Source organism: Coptis chinensis, chromosome 9, assembly GCF_015680905.1.
Source record: "Coptis chinensis isolate HL-2020 chromosome 9, ASM1568090v1, whole genome shotgun sequence".
Lineage (NCBI taxonomy): Eukaryota > Viridiplantae > Streptophyta > Magnoliopsida > Ranunculales > Ranunculaceae > Coptis > Coptis chinensis.
The window spans coordinates 82990038-83004392 of record NC_141464.1 but is presented as its reverse complement, the minus strand read 5'-3'; the positions used below and the strand labels follow the sequence as shown (position 1 = coordinate 83004392).

At 35.1% G+C, this 14355-nt stretch overlaps 2 protein-coding genes across 2 annotated transcripts; both read left to right on the top strand.

The window, feature by feature from the left end:
- The first annotated feature begins 4118 nt into the window (after positions 1 to 4118).
- LOC147478811 (uncharacterized) lies at positions 4119 to 5257 on the top strand. Its single transcript, XM_086586293.1, has 3 exons — positions 4119 to 4416; positions 4533 to 4691; positions 4878 to 5257. Exons 1-3 carry the CDS (start codon positions 4119 to 4121, stop codon positions 5255 to 5257), a joined length of 837 nt encoding a protein of 278 aa, XP_086442419.1.
- A 6480-nt stretch (positions 5258 to 11737) lies between these two features.
- LOC147478810 (expansin-B15-like) lies at positions 11738 to 14234 on the top strand. Its single transcript, XM_086584676.1, has 4 exons — positions 11738 to 11992; positions 13059 to 13171; positions 13281 to 13474; positions 13624 to 14234. Exons 1-4 carry the CDS (start codon positions 11926 to 11928, stop codon positions 13955 to 13957), a joined length of 708 nt encoding a protein of 235 aa, XP_086440802.1. The 5' UTR covers positions 11738 to 11925; the 3' UTR covers positions 13958 to 14234.
- Positions 14235 to 14355: the final 121 nt, after the last annotated feature.

The following is a 14355-nucleotide window of genomic DNA, read 5'->3' as shown; positions in this document are numbered from 1 at the left end:
ATTAGTTTATAATTTTATATAATATTTTATATAATAAAAAATTAGTAAATTAATTATATATAATAACTATTAATTTTTTAAATCGGATCGGATATTATCGGATGCGGATATGGCAGTATCCGAATCCGTATCCGAAACCAGTTCGGACATAAAAAAAAATATCCGAATCCGAATCCGAAATTTTCGGATAATATCCAATTTTTCGAATACGAATTCGAATCGGATTCGAATATTTGGATATCCACTTGCACTCCTAGTTCAATCTAACTACTCTATATTAAGTGTCCCTTACAATTATAATTCTGCCTTTTTTTTATCTTTATTATAAGAAATCTATATGACCAAGGAGAAGAATAAACAGGTTCGTAAATCAAGGCTAAGATGCAATCTTCTCCCACAAAGAGAGTTGGTTATAAATGATTCGCGGGCTACCGGCCGGAATTTCAAATATTCGAAAAGTTCAGTCTATGCACAGATAAGAAACCGTGAATAGGCAAAGAAGCATCACTACTGATGTTGATTTTCAGAACATCAACAACAATTCAACAAATTTTGTTGATTTTGAACATCAACAACAATTCAACAAATTTTAATTTGTCAGATTTTGATTTCATTGACAGCATTCCACTTCGCAAAAGTACTCGCGATATTGGTAAGTATTAAATTAAACACGTTAAATATTTCGATTAATAACTTATATTCTTTTTCTTATCTTTTTTTTCTTTATATAGAACTATGGGACTTTGGTGAACCCAACAAAGTTTGTTCTTTCTGTGGAGCTATACTCTGGAATGAAGAAAAGAACAACAAGAAACAAAAGAGACAACTTCCTACATTCTCCATTTGTTGTCAAGTGGGAAAGATACAACTTCCACTATTGAAGAATCCTCCACAACTTTTAAAGGATCTGCATGAATCAAGGGGACCAAGAAGCACTCATTTTATTGAAAACATAAGATCATATAATTCGATCTTTGCTTTCACCTCAATGGGTGGAAAAATAGACTATGCAATTAACAATGGTGGTGGTCCATATGTCTTCAGAATTCATGGACAAAATTACCATAAAATCGGATTGTTACTTCCAACAGGAGATAAACCAAAGTTTGCGCAACTTTATATAAATGACACAGAGAACGAGGTGTCCAATAGGTTAAGTGCTCTGCCCAATCAAGCACTCGAACAAACATTAGATGGTAGTATAGTTGAAGGATTGATAACATTGCTGAATGCGGAAAATGAAATTGCAAAGGCCTTCCGAATGGCACGAGATAGGTTCAATGAAGAGGACTACATACCTGTACACATTAGACTCATCGACACACGCTCAAAAGATGCAAGACAGTACAACATGCCTACATCTACTAAAGTAGCAGCACTGATGCTTGGAAATGGAGTTGAATTTCATCATCGAGATATAGTTGTTGAACACCAAGAAGAAGGCCGGCCTCAAACGAATTACTGAACATTATCCTAGCTTTATGGCAATGCAATATCCTCTTTTATTTCCATACGGTGAGGATGGCTACACATTCGATATTTTGTATCGAGGAGAAGAAGAAATATCATAAAATCACCGCAACACAGTTAGCATGCGAGAATATTATGCCTTCAGACTTCAACATAGAGAAAATGAGGACCAGACTTTAGTCAGAGGTGGCAAAGTAAAACTACAATTTCTGGTCAATATATACACATGTGTAGAAGAAGAAAGACTTGATTGGTTCCGAAACAACCAGTCCAAAATCAGAGCAGAACTATATAGGAATATAGTTGCTCAGTACATGCTGGAGACACAGATACAAGATTAGTTGGAAAGCGTTTAGTTTTGCCTTCTTCATTTACTGGTGGGCCACGGTACATGGTGTAGAATTATCAGCATGACATTGCTATATGCAGATAGGCGGGACCTCCAGATCTATTCATCACATTCACTTGCAATCCAAAGTGGAATGAAATTAAACTTGCAATGAAACGAGTTGAAGGTCTAAAAGCCGAATACTGTCCCGAAGTTGTAGTTAGAGCGTTTAAGATAAAAGTATATCATATTATGAAGGACCTCAAAGAAGAAGAACACTTTGGCAAAGTTATGGCAGGTAATTTTAAATATTTTACATCTTAATTTTATTTGTGTGATGCCTAAACTATGTGACTCTTGGCTTGAAAACATCTTATTCCTCTTTTTTTCCCCATAAATTATTCATTTTTATTTTATTTTATTTTCTGTTGGTTTTACTTTTTTTCATTCTAAAATTTAATCAAACTGGTACAGTAAGTCAGTATATAAGATGTTAATATGTCTATGGTTGACAAACACCGATCAAGAAAATGTTTATGGTTGTCATTTTGTCAAAGTAAGTATGGGGAAGCGACACTACCAGGATTTCACAAACACCTCAAGTTGGTAGTATGAGTCAATTAGTTTCGGCCTTCTCTTACACTTTTTATATAGGAAGAATTAGTCGGTTTACAATATAATGTCTAATGTCTCATTTAAAACCTAACCTATATAATAAATAATCACTTCAAGCCAACTGTAATAACTAATAAATAAGCAAAAAAAGGAATGATATTCCAATTGAAAGAGGACTTGAGGGACAAAAGGCAAACAAAGCCAATGGTTGCTCGGGGTTTTGCAGAACTTTATATATTATACTCCTTTTTAGACGTAGCGGCTTTATAAAAACAAATTTGTAAATTTTCATGTGATATAGTGGTATCAAGCATTCATATTTATTTACTTTTAAATTTGAATTTTGCAACAATCTATGTTATTGAATTCCAAAAACGATGTCTACCACACGCTCACATACTACTTTGGTTGCATCCTGATGACAAACCTTCTACACCAGCTGACATTGATAAGATTATATCAGCTGAACTTCCAGACAAAAATGATGACCCATTGTTATATGAAATTGTCTTAGACAACATGATTCACGGTCCATGTGGAGAGCTAGACAAGAATTCACCTTGCATGAACGAACGAAAATGTACCAGATTTTATCCAAAAGAATTCTGCGAAGAAACTACATTCGATGACAAGGGATTTGCAAAGTACATGAGAAGACCAACTAGAACAGCTACAAAAAAACAGAAGAAGAAGACTTTCACCGTTGATAACAGATGGGTTGTTCCTTATAATCCAGCTCTTTCAAAGAAATATGGAGCACACATCAACGTGGAGTTCTCAGAATAGAAGTCGAATGGTCAAGTATCTCTTCAAATACTTGAGCAAAGGTCAAGATAGATCCACTGCTGTTGTTGAGACTGATACCACCGTCGAAAACACAAAACCGAATAAACAATAATACAAGTTGATGAAATTCAAAGATTCTTAGACTGGTCGGTATGTATCCGCATTATGAAGCTCTTTGGAGATTATTTGGATCGATATCCAATATCGATACCCACCTGTTGAGAGACTACCATTCCATCTTGAAGGCTTAACATACGGTGTTCTATCATGACAATGACAACACGATGAAGTCATCACCCGCGTGAAAGTGCAAAGAAAACCAAATTTACAGAGTGGATGCGCTATAACCAATTACATGAAGATGGTAGACACCTGAGGTATGTTGATTTCCCATTAAAATTTGTTTGGATTGATTCTTTTAAATGTTGGCAATTAAGACAGAAAGGAGTAAAAATTGGAAGGATCTTTTATGCACATCCGACGTCAGGCGAACGGTTTTATTTGCGAATGGTATTAAATGTTCAAAAAGGTGCAACCTCATATAAAGATCTCAGAACTGTCAATGGAAAGGTGTATGAGGATTTCAAATCAACATGTGTTGCACTTGGACTATTGCAAAATGACAACGAATGGAACGATGCAATCGTTGAAGCAAGTCAATGGGCTGGTAGTGATTCCTTGAGGCAGTTATTTGCGACACTATTAGTTTTCTGTGAGATGAGTGAACCTTTGGTTCTATGGAACAAACATTGGGAGTTGTTTACATACTACATACTGGACAAAGAAAGAACTCGAGCAAATGACGGTGATCTGATTTTAACACCTGAAAAGCTTAGAAACCATCTTGGATCGAGATTGATTGATTACTTAAACAAGTAAAACCGTCAAACTGAAGGATTTTAAGATACCGTTCAAAGATATGAGGTCAGAACCTAGAGACCCAGATAGACTCATCACGGAAGAACAACAATATAGTCACAATGAAATGCACCAACAATTTCATGAAATGCAAAATTGCCTGAATCATGACCAGAGGACTATATATGATGAAATTATAAATGCAGTCAATACAAACTCAGGTGGGGTTTATTTTGTCTATGGAGGAGGAGGGACTGGCAAGACATTCCTCTACAATACCATATTGACCCAACTGCGGTCACAAGGGAAAATAGCCATTGCAGTTGCTTCTTCGGGAATAGCAGCTCTACTTTTTCCAGGTGGAAAGACAACGCATTAAAGATTTAAATCCCAATAGAAATTGATGAGTACTCAACCTGCAATATAAGTCAAAACACCATACTGGCCAGACTTATTCAACAAGCTGATCTTATAGTATGGGACGAAGCTCCTATGACCCACAGGCATGATTTTGAGGCAATAGACAGGACGTTGAAATATCTAATGGACAAAGAAAATGAAAACAAGATCTTTGGAGGTAAAATTATTCTGCTAGGGGGAGATTTCAGGCAGATTTTACCTGTCATTCCAAGAGGTACATGGGAATTAATAATTTCTTCATCGATAAACAGATCACATATTTGGCACCATTGCAAAGTCTTCAAGCTAACTAGAAACATGCGCTTAGAGAATGTGGATTCTTCATTGGCGTCAGATTTTAGCAAGTGGGTATTAGACCTCGGAGAAGGAAACTAATTACCTGGCATTTCCATATTCAAAGGTAAAGAAAAAAATTGGATCCAAATTCCTAATGATCTTCTTATTCCCCCTGGTGATGATAGCATAAGTGATATCGTGTCAAGTATTTACAAAGATTTACCATCAAAATACATGGATGACAACTACTTCAGAGATATATGCATTCTGTCACCTACAAACGACTCTGTAGATGATATCAACTCCCACATCCTGTCTTCTTTCAAAGAACAAATGCATGAGTACTTCAGCGCCGATTCAATAAGCTCCATATCTGAAAATATTGAAGAACAGTATGCAGTATACCCAGTTGAATTTCTTAACACAATTAAAGGATCTGGTCTTCCAAACCACAAGCTGGAGTTAGTTGGAGTTGAAACTTGGCACGCCAATCATGCTAATTAGAAACATAAACCAGAGCCCTGGTCTTTGTAATGGAACGAGACTTATTGTTATCAAACTAGCTCCAAAGGTCATTAGAGCAAAAATTATAACAATGAGCAACATTGGCGGAGAAACTGATATACCAAGGATAGAGACAACTTATAAGTGCACGAACTGGCCTTTCAGTTTGAAGAGAATACAATTTCCAATAAAGATTTGTTTCGCAATGACAATAAATAAAAGTCAAGGACAGACATTGAAGCATGTGGGGGTATACTTGCCTAAGCCAGTTTTCAGTCATGGACAACTATACGTTGCAGTATCACGAACAACTACACGATCAGGACTGAAATTCCTAATTAAGAAAAATGGTGAAGAACCAGAAGGATACACTCAGAACATTATCTACAAAGAAGCATTCAACAATTTACAATGAGGTAAAAAAAAATATTAGTTCAATCTCAAATTTTCATTTTTTAACTTCGTATAAAACGAATTACTTATTAACTAATTAATTTTTTTATTCTATTGCAGTGTAGAAGACCAGCAGCTACTATGGAGACATTATTCACATTCGCCATTTTTTTTTAATTCTCTTTTGTTCTTTATTGGAATATACAAACCCATTTTCTATATATATATATGTCAAGTGTTTGAAATCACTACAGTTTACTACTTCATTGGACATACCTTTGTTTTCATTTTATATTTATTTTTTAGTTAATTATATTAACTTTGAAAAGATAATCTCCTACTTATCTGTTCTCGGTCGATCTACTTGCTGCATTTAGACATGACAACTCATTACAATTTGATAAAGCAAGTCACCAAGTCTTATAATAATAAATAGTTAGGGGTGTTAAGTCTGAATGAATTGTTGTAAGCATCTATCAAATACTTCTATGTAGTCTGTTGATATCTATAAAATGGCAGATAGATTTTCATTGTCAAGGCCTCTAGGGGAGAGCATAAGATAATCAACACCTGTTAATCTGTTATGAAGTATTGTATTTAGGCATCGTGATCAATTAAGATCCAAAGAATGGCACTGCAAGACCACGCACATAGAAATGTGTAATGCTCATTGTATAGTATAACTTATGTGCGTGCATGAATTGAAATAAGTGGCGCCAAGCCTGAGGGAATGCTATACGTTTGGTAATTTCTCCTCCAACCAGGATTATAGATCCCACTGAAGCAGCTAATCCCAAAGAATTACAACCAAAGAGGATCGGAATTGCATTAGCCATTAGGTTAAAACAATGCCCCTTAAATTAAAGAAAACAGACGTGAGAGGTATTGCTAGTTTGCCCTCATTGATTAATTCTAAAACAAATGTCGCTCATTTTACCTTAACAATAGACACACCCTTTAGTAATGATGGAGAACCAGATGTACCGAATATAAAAAAGTATGTTTCTTGTCTAGCTAGCTTTGTGATTGACAGAAGTTGTGAAGTTCTAGATGTTGTATTGGTACCTAACCTGATCAATCTCCCTTACATAATATATAGGCTATTTCAAACAATGGACCAGAACGGCGTTGCGCATATAACATCTGATGAACTTTAAAGACTGATACTTGGGGTTCAGTTTGTATTTGTAATGGAGGAAGATTTTGTGGAACTGGTACTGAATGAAATTGATGCTTCTGGTGATGGTCAGATTCATGAGAAGGAGTTTGTTGAAGGAATCTCAAAATGGCTTATTGATAGTAAGAAATCGAAGGATACGAAAATGAACGAAACAACGGCAGAAGCTTTGTTATGATTCTTCTTAGGTAAAGTATCATTGTCTACATCTCGTATAGAAGTTCTTCACATTTCTGTGTGACAGTTTCAGTATTACATCGGTAGGAAACAGGAACAGGCCAGAATCTGTTGAGCAACCAAGAGAATAAAAAAAATGCACCACTGTAAAATAACCCCCTGATTACGTCACACTGATGAATCCTGGCGTCCCATTTGTTGGTTTAAAAGTTAAACCACTGTTCATACCTTTCATTGAGGATGATTGGAATTTGGAAGCTAACAATTTTACGTATCTTATTACGAGTTAATCAAAATAAAGAATGTTAAACGAAGAATTAATGAATATATATAGAACTTTGTCCATGCAATTGTTTACTACATAGTTAATTTGATCATGTCACACTTTGGCTTATGTCTTCATAAAAAACCATTATTTAAATGTGAGTATTGATAAAATGGAAAAAGAAAGATTTGGTTTGTTATGCTTTCACTCTCAAATCAGATTTCGGAAGAACCTCTTTCGGCTCTTTGTATTTGGTACGGTGCATTAGATGAATAACTCCAAAACTCTAGATCATATATTAACTATTGTTGATTTTGTTAGAAATCATTGTGCGCGTGAACAAAAAACTCTATCAGCAAATTTCCACCATTTGATTTATTGTAGGACGATTTTTATAGAATATGATCCGCGCAAATTTCTCATATGATGTGTTGTATACCGATCATTCTTAATTTGGTATATACGTGTTTGTATAATCTCCAAAATTCTCATATGATTAGTTCTTCATACTTAAGTGTTGCTCGTTAAGGTTAAGAATTTTCTGCTTAAATCTATGCCTAGTAGTTGAATTTTAAATAATGTGTGATATATATATATATTTTTTTTTTTTTTTTTATTTTTTGAAATATTTAGAGGGTTAAGGCAAACCCACACTGGTTATATTGAAGGACCCTTGCCCAAAGACTTATATTGTCCAAATGGCTCATCAACCCCGAAGGAAACCTGGCCCGAAGGCTCTGCCAATGCCAGCTTTCGCTCCTCCTCTACCATGAAAGAAGGGGGTACACAACCAATTGAACTAAAAACTATTGTTGTGTGATATTTTTTAATTGTCTGACTTTTGAAGTTTTGAGTACATATCTAAGGTGACCTCATCAATCTAACATAATAAAGAAGACTGATCTCGAGGAATTTAAGTGTTAAGTAGTAGTCTTTATTGAAACTCCCAAAGTTAATTTATGGCTTAGATATATTTTAATGCCTCGAGCTATGTATACAAATAATTTAGGACTTCAACATCCAAGGGATTCCAAATGGAATAAAACAATTAGAGTTTAAATAGGATACAAATTTATAATTAATAATTAATGGCCCTATAATTATGCTAATTAAGTTGCAACTATTAAGGAAATAAAATCTCTTTTTCTATCCCGAAAAATTAACATAAACAGATAAACTCTCCTAATTAGGAAATATTATATTTGTTGATATTTTTTAATAGGCCAAATCTTCTCCGGCCGGGTGAAAAAACTAACGGTTTACACCTTACAAATTTTTTGTAACACCTGTCCACTTATATAATAGCTAAATTAAATACAACTAACAGTGTTAAATAAATCTCAAAAAAGTAAATCACTACAAATCCCTAAACAACAAGAAAGTTTAAAGCTAAAAAGGAAGTTGCCATGAGAGACAGAGTCATCGTCCCATCCCTTCTCTAGTTTCCATTATTCTTGTTCTATTGTTTGTTTGTTTCTTTTTATCATGCACATGAGACTGCCATGACTAGTTGTTAATTCATTATGCGAGGGTAGGAGATTAACATACACATATATTGAATCAATAGTATCCACTTGATGAGAGTAGCCATGTTGGTTTTGGCTTAAGATATGGAATGATAATCAGCTACAAAACCTTATGAAACTTGAATAGTATTTTAGTTTTTGAAATTTTTGGTCATGTCGACCACTAGTATTGTAAAAAAGATTAAATTCAGTTATGAAAATAATCCTTTCGAATAGAGAACACAGGAAATAATCCTTCACGCGAGTTCTCTTGTACGCCAAAGTTTTATTGTGTTTACCGAAGTTTGTATGTCAGTATATAATAATTAATAGCTTATTAGTATGATGACATGCAAAAACTGTTAATTCATGATGAAGATAATATAGAAACTGGGGAAAGATTGAAAGGAAGGGAAGGAGTTGGAGAGACATAGGGACGACTTAGCTGGACACCTTATGATAACTTCCATTTCAGCTATAAGTTTTTTTATTAACCCCATTTGTTTTGGTCCGTTATTAATATCCAGACCAGCAGCCCATAAATTTACTTAAGGTGTATGGGGCAAGCCATTACACCCGGGCGGAAGAAGATTTGACCTCATTTTTAAATATTGTCGACTTTCTATAGTTGGTAGCCCTACAAATTTGAATTTTATTAGAGAAATAGATAATTGAAATAAACATATATTATTGACAATTATGATATGTTTTGTTCAAATTGAACACGATCATTTGGACAAGGCAAACTGAAAGAAGCCAAAGCCAAATCCAAAAAATATGAATCATACATCAAATTAAATTACCAATGTATGTGTAAGTTAACATCTAAAATGAAATACCAAATTAGATTACTAAATTAAATGGGTGACTTCGACGAAGTCACGGGCAATTTCTAGTATAGTACATGATAGTTCGTGATTCCGAACGAAACTCCAAAATTCCATCCGGAATTTCGGTTTTCCAAAAAAATGGAATTCCGAACATAGAGTCAAAATATCTGAAATTCCGAAAGAATTTGAAATTCCGAATATAATAGGGTTGAAATTTAATGGATTTCGGTTTTTAAATTTATCGAAATTCGAAAATTCCGAAATCCCGAACTATGAGTACATGATCCTCAAGAAACGGGCTCATTTTTGTTGCAATCTTTGTAATCCTTAGTTTACTGCCTAATCATAATATGCTACATGCAGAGTTCGGGATTTCGGAATTCTCGAAAAATCCAAAACCGAAATCCAAAGAAATTTCGACCCTATAAAATTCGAATTTGAATTCATTGAATTTCGATTATTTCGACACTATGTTTAAAATTTCGATTTTTTGAAAAACCGAAATTCCGAGCGGAATTCCGGAGTTTCGTTCGGAATCACGAACTATGGCTACATGTACATTCAAACAAGACAAAATGTCAAGCAAAACTGTATACTCTTCTCAATTTCTTTTCTTCCTATTTTGCCCTCTTTTTCCTCCACCTCAAAACCAACCAATCCACCACCACCACCCATTTCCTCTTCCAAAGGTTTAACAAAACTAGAAAAAGAAGTAACCCCAATTTCCAAACCTATACTCACTTTATGTATTAAATTTTTTTAAGATCAATGAGTTGTGTTCAGAAACTCAAATTTGTAAAAGCCCAAATTTGTTTTCTATGTTCTTAAGATTGACGCTAGTTGATGGACAATACTTGATAGTGAATGGAAAATTCGTACTTGTTTCAATTAATTGGATTGGATAATTGGAGAGAGTTGTAGGAACGAAATGGGTGGTGCTAGATTGGTGGGTTTTGAGGTGATGGTTGAAAAAGAAGGCAGAAGGGGAAATATATAATTGAAAACAAGACTCATATTTGCTTAACTTTTTGTGTTTTTTGTGTTTGTTGAATATAGCAAATTAAGCATTACAAAGATTGCACAAAAAAATGAGCCCCTCAAGCAACCTACTAGAAATGCGAAATCTCATGGACTCTAACGACTTATAACCGCCATTAACGGCAAGATCTATGAAATGATTTTTTTAACTTGATAAAGTAGGGACAAAACATAAATCCAATCAAGAAAATCTGGGTGTGGCGTGATTGGTTACCGACAAAGTACCTTTCGCATAAAATTTCAAATTTTCAAACAGTAGTCCAAAGGATGAATTTTTCCCCCAAGCATGCTAATATTGCGGATGATGTCCGGGTTATGTCTCAGCTTGGCTTCTAATAAGTTCGCTATTTGATCAATACAAATGAACACGAATTTTGGTCATTACATATAGTATAGGGGAATATGCGTGCATGCCAAGCAGTAACATTGTAAGTCTATCTGTAACAGGACCATAATTATATATGTTCAAACATTTATTTGGACTGTAAAATCCATGATTGTATCTCTAAATCCATGATTTACTACGTATGTACTGTAGTAAACTGTAAACAAATTGATTTCTCTACCCTGGTTTTGTTCTTGGAACGAGTATATAGTTTGATCCATTTAATTTTTAAATTTGATCCCTAGATTCTTGTGCAATTTATAATTTATGTATACTAGATGAGCCGACACATATAATTTATGCATCCATATATACTCGCTATACTTTAGGCAACGCGGCACCAGAGTCGACAAATAGTCATTGAAATTAAAGCTTTGTTGTGGTACTGGTCGTCACGGTTTATTCAGCGGAAACAATATATTCCGTTCGGCACTCATTCCGTTTTGAGTCACTTATCTTTGGGTGGGAGAACTTATTCTCTAATAGATAGAACTAGATAATAGTTCATACCAGTTTATTTCAACTAGCTAATCAAAAAAGAAAAGTATATACGAAGCTGAGCCTGAGCCATATTGCAATTGAGCTTCAGTTTAGAAGCCAAGCTATACAATAACATTAGAGAATATATATATATATATCTGTTGACATAGATTGATTATGACTACACATGCTTTTGCTCTATAAATACTAGAAGTTTGGAAGTTGAGAGAAGATACCACTAATAAACATACAAGCAGTATACAACTTCTTGGCTATTTGGTAGTTGATATCACAGCCATATGGCTACTACTCTATCCTTGTTGTCTTTGGCTCCTTTCTTGGTATATTGTCTATTAGCTTTGTTTTTATTTCCTGAACTTTGTTTCTGCTTCCATGCCAAAAAGGCACCTTGTCCACCATGGCAGCCAATTGGTCTCCTGCTCGAGCAACTTGGTATGGTAGTCGAGATGGGGCAGGCAGTGACGGTAATGCCATGCTGGCCTGCTAACTTGAATATATTGTTTAGTTTAGGAGTGTGAAATTTCGCCCTTTAGGAATGTGAATTGTACGTCTGTCAAGCACTTTTGTACCACATTTAAGGTGGTCATGTGTGCGAATTTTTAGTATGTAAATATGAAATTTGCACACATGATCAACTACCATACATGCATGTATGTACCCAGCAGTACAAAATCTATTGCCTCTCCAACTACCATATTATCCCTTAATTACCACTTCACAGTTCGAATGCACTTAATAAAAGTTGAGTCTCAACGAAAATCTAATAGTATATATAAATTGACGAATTGAAGTACTCTTCCATGGGATTGACTGTGAGATTCCTACAGTGGGAAGTCGGGTAGAAACACTCCTCATGTGATTTGTATACTTGCAAGTAAGTACACTTGCTTGCTAAATTAAAATCGGTTTTCTAGATGCATTGAGGTGGGGAGGAGAGTCACGCGGGCCACATAGTTGATTCACTCTCCTATTGTTGTTATTGACGTACTGATCTGGTCAATCAGCAAATTAGACATCCCATCATTTGACTAAAATCAGCCCAATTAGATGGTGCAATTAGCGCCCAAGCTAGTAAAGGGTGTTGTTAGTTGTTCTTTTGGGTCAGTTCTGGTGATTATGTCTAGTTACTGAAAATCGTTATGGCAATCAATTGTCGCGCATTTCCTTTTCTAATTTAATCTACATTTTTTTTTTAAAAAAAATTTGTAGTTCGATTTTTGTTCATACATGGGTATAAGAGCATCCCCAATGGTTTATGGAAGCTCTATTTCAAGTGTTTGGCTTGGACCCAAACTCAAATATGAAAAACAATTCTGATATTCAAAATTAAGTTCAAACAGGCAAATATATATTTTGCATAAAGTTAAAATTAATTCTAAAAGTATGATTTGTCAAAAGTGTTTACCACATAATACCGACGTTTATATTTGGGATTTATATATCATCAAAAAAAATATTTTGGGATTTGTATTTCCATTTGCTGCCAAAAGAAGGTTAACTGGCCTGGGTGACCCGTCTACATGCTTGCAGGTGGAGCATGTGGATATGGACAAGCGGTGTCGCAATCTCCATTTTCTTCTTTGATCACAGCAGCAGGCCCATCTCTTTATCAGTCCGGAAAGGAGTGCGGAGCCTGTTATCGTGTAACTCTCAAACCTATAGCTATAGGGAATATTGGCACTTGTACACTTCAGTTTTCTAAGCTAGTTTAGAAATAAAAGGACATGACCATAAGTTTCTTCATTTTTATAGGTCAAATGTACCAATCATCCATCTTGTTCAGGAAGTCCAGTAAGGGTGGTGATTACAGATTCTTGCCCTGGGGGGCCATGTGCATCGGACTCGGCCCATTTCGATTTGAGTGGAACTGCATTTGGTGCCATGGCTAGGCCTGGCCAAGAAGAGCAACTACGTGGTGCTGGAGTCTTGGATATTAGCTATGCACGGTACAATTAAGTTGCTTAAATGATTTAGAGCAACATTTAATTAATTAGTTGACAAGAGAAGTTTTTTGCGTCATAAATTTTTATTATGATGCAAAAACTTTAATACGAGCGATAACACACATCTTTGATGAATCTTTGTTTGTGTTCAGTGTTGCATGTGACTATTCCGGAACGACCATCACTTTCCGTGTTGACGCCGGCTCCAACTCAAATTACTTTGCTGTGGTCGTCGAATTTGAGGAAGGAGACGGAGATTTGGCTGGTGTTGCTCTACGTGAGGAGTCAAATGAGTCCATGGCATGGCGGGAAATGCAACAATCATGGGGTGTTGTTTGGAAACTTGATGCTGGATCAGAATTACACGCTCCATTTTCAATCCGTTTGAAATCACAGTATTCTGGGCAGACACTAGTTGCAACAAATGTTATTCCGCAAGGGTGGAAGCCTGGTGGCACGTATAGATCACTGGTCAACTTTTTATAAACCTTTAAAGCATAGTTATAATATTAGATATGATGGCAATATATAAGTCTGCTTCATGGAAGAAATAAGGCATATGACAAAATGGTGGGTGCCAATTCAGGTTATGATGGTTTATTTATATATGTCATATATATAGGAAGTTTTTATCAGCAATTTAGCTGCAGGTGGTGGTGGTGGTCATATATTGTATTAACTTACTATGACTTCACGTAATCGCCCCGTCCAATATTTGTATGAATATTATTTTCAGCGTATGTATGTTGGGATATTTGCCTTCCGTTGAGTTTCTTCTTTTTACTCTTCCATCATTTACGCAAAATTTGGCTTAATATTGTAAGAAAGAACAAAAATTTTAAAATAAGAATTCCGTGGTGTCTTGAGGGCTACCCATTTCCTAA

Excerpts from the sequence above, each read along its gene's own strand:
- LOC147478810 (XM_086584676.1), top strand. The coding sequence starts at position 11,926 with ATGGCAGCCAATTGGTCTCCTGCTCGAGCAACTTGGTATGGTAGTCGA. Across the intron at positions 13,172-13,280 it reads AGTGCGGAGCCTGTTATCGT|GTCAAATGTACCAATCATCC; the intron begins GTAACTCTCAAA and ends TCATTTTTATAG. Across the intron at positions 13,475-13,623 it reads TTGGATATTAGCTATGCACG|TGTTGCATGTGACTATTCCG; the intron begins GTACAATTAAGT and ends GTTTGTGTTCAG.
- LOC147478811 (XM_086586293.1), top strand. The coding sequence starts at position 4,119 with ATGAGGTCAGAACCTAGAGACCCAGATAGACTCATCACGGAAGAACAA. Across the intron at positions 4,417-4,532 it reads AGCAGCTCTACTTTTTCCAG|TATGGGACGAAGCTCCTATG; the intron begins GTGGAAAGACAA and ends CTGATCTTATAG. Across the intron at positions 4,692-4,877 it reads TTTACCTGTCATTCCAAGAG|GTAAAGAAAAAAATTGGATC; the intron begins GTACATGGGAAT and ends CCATATTCAAAG.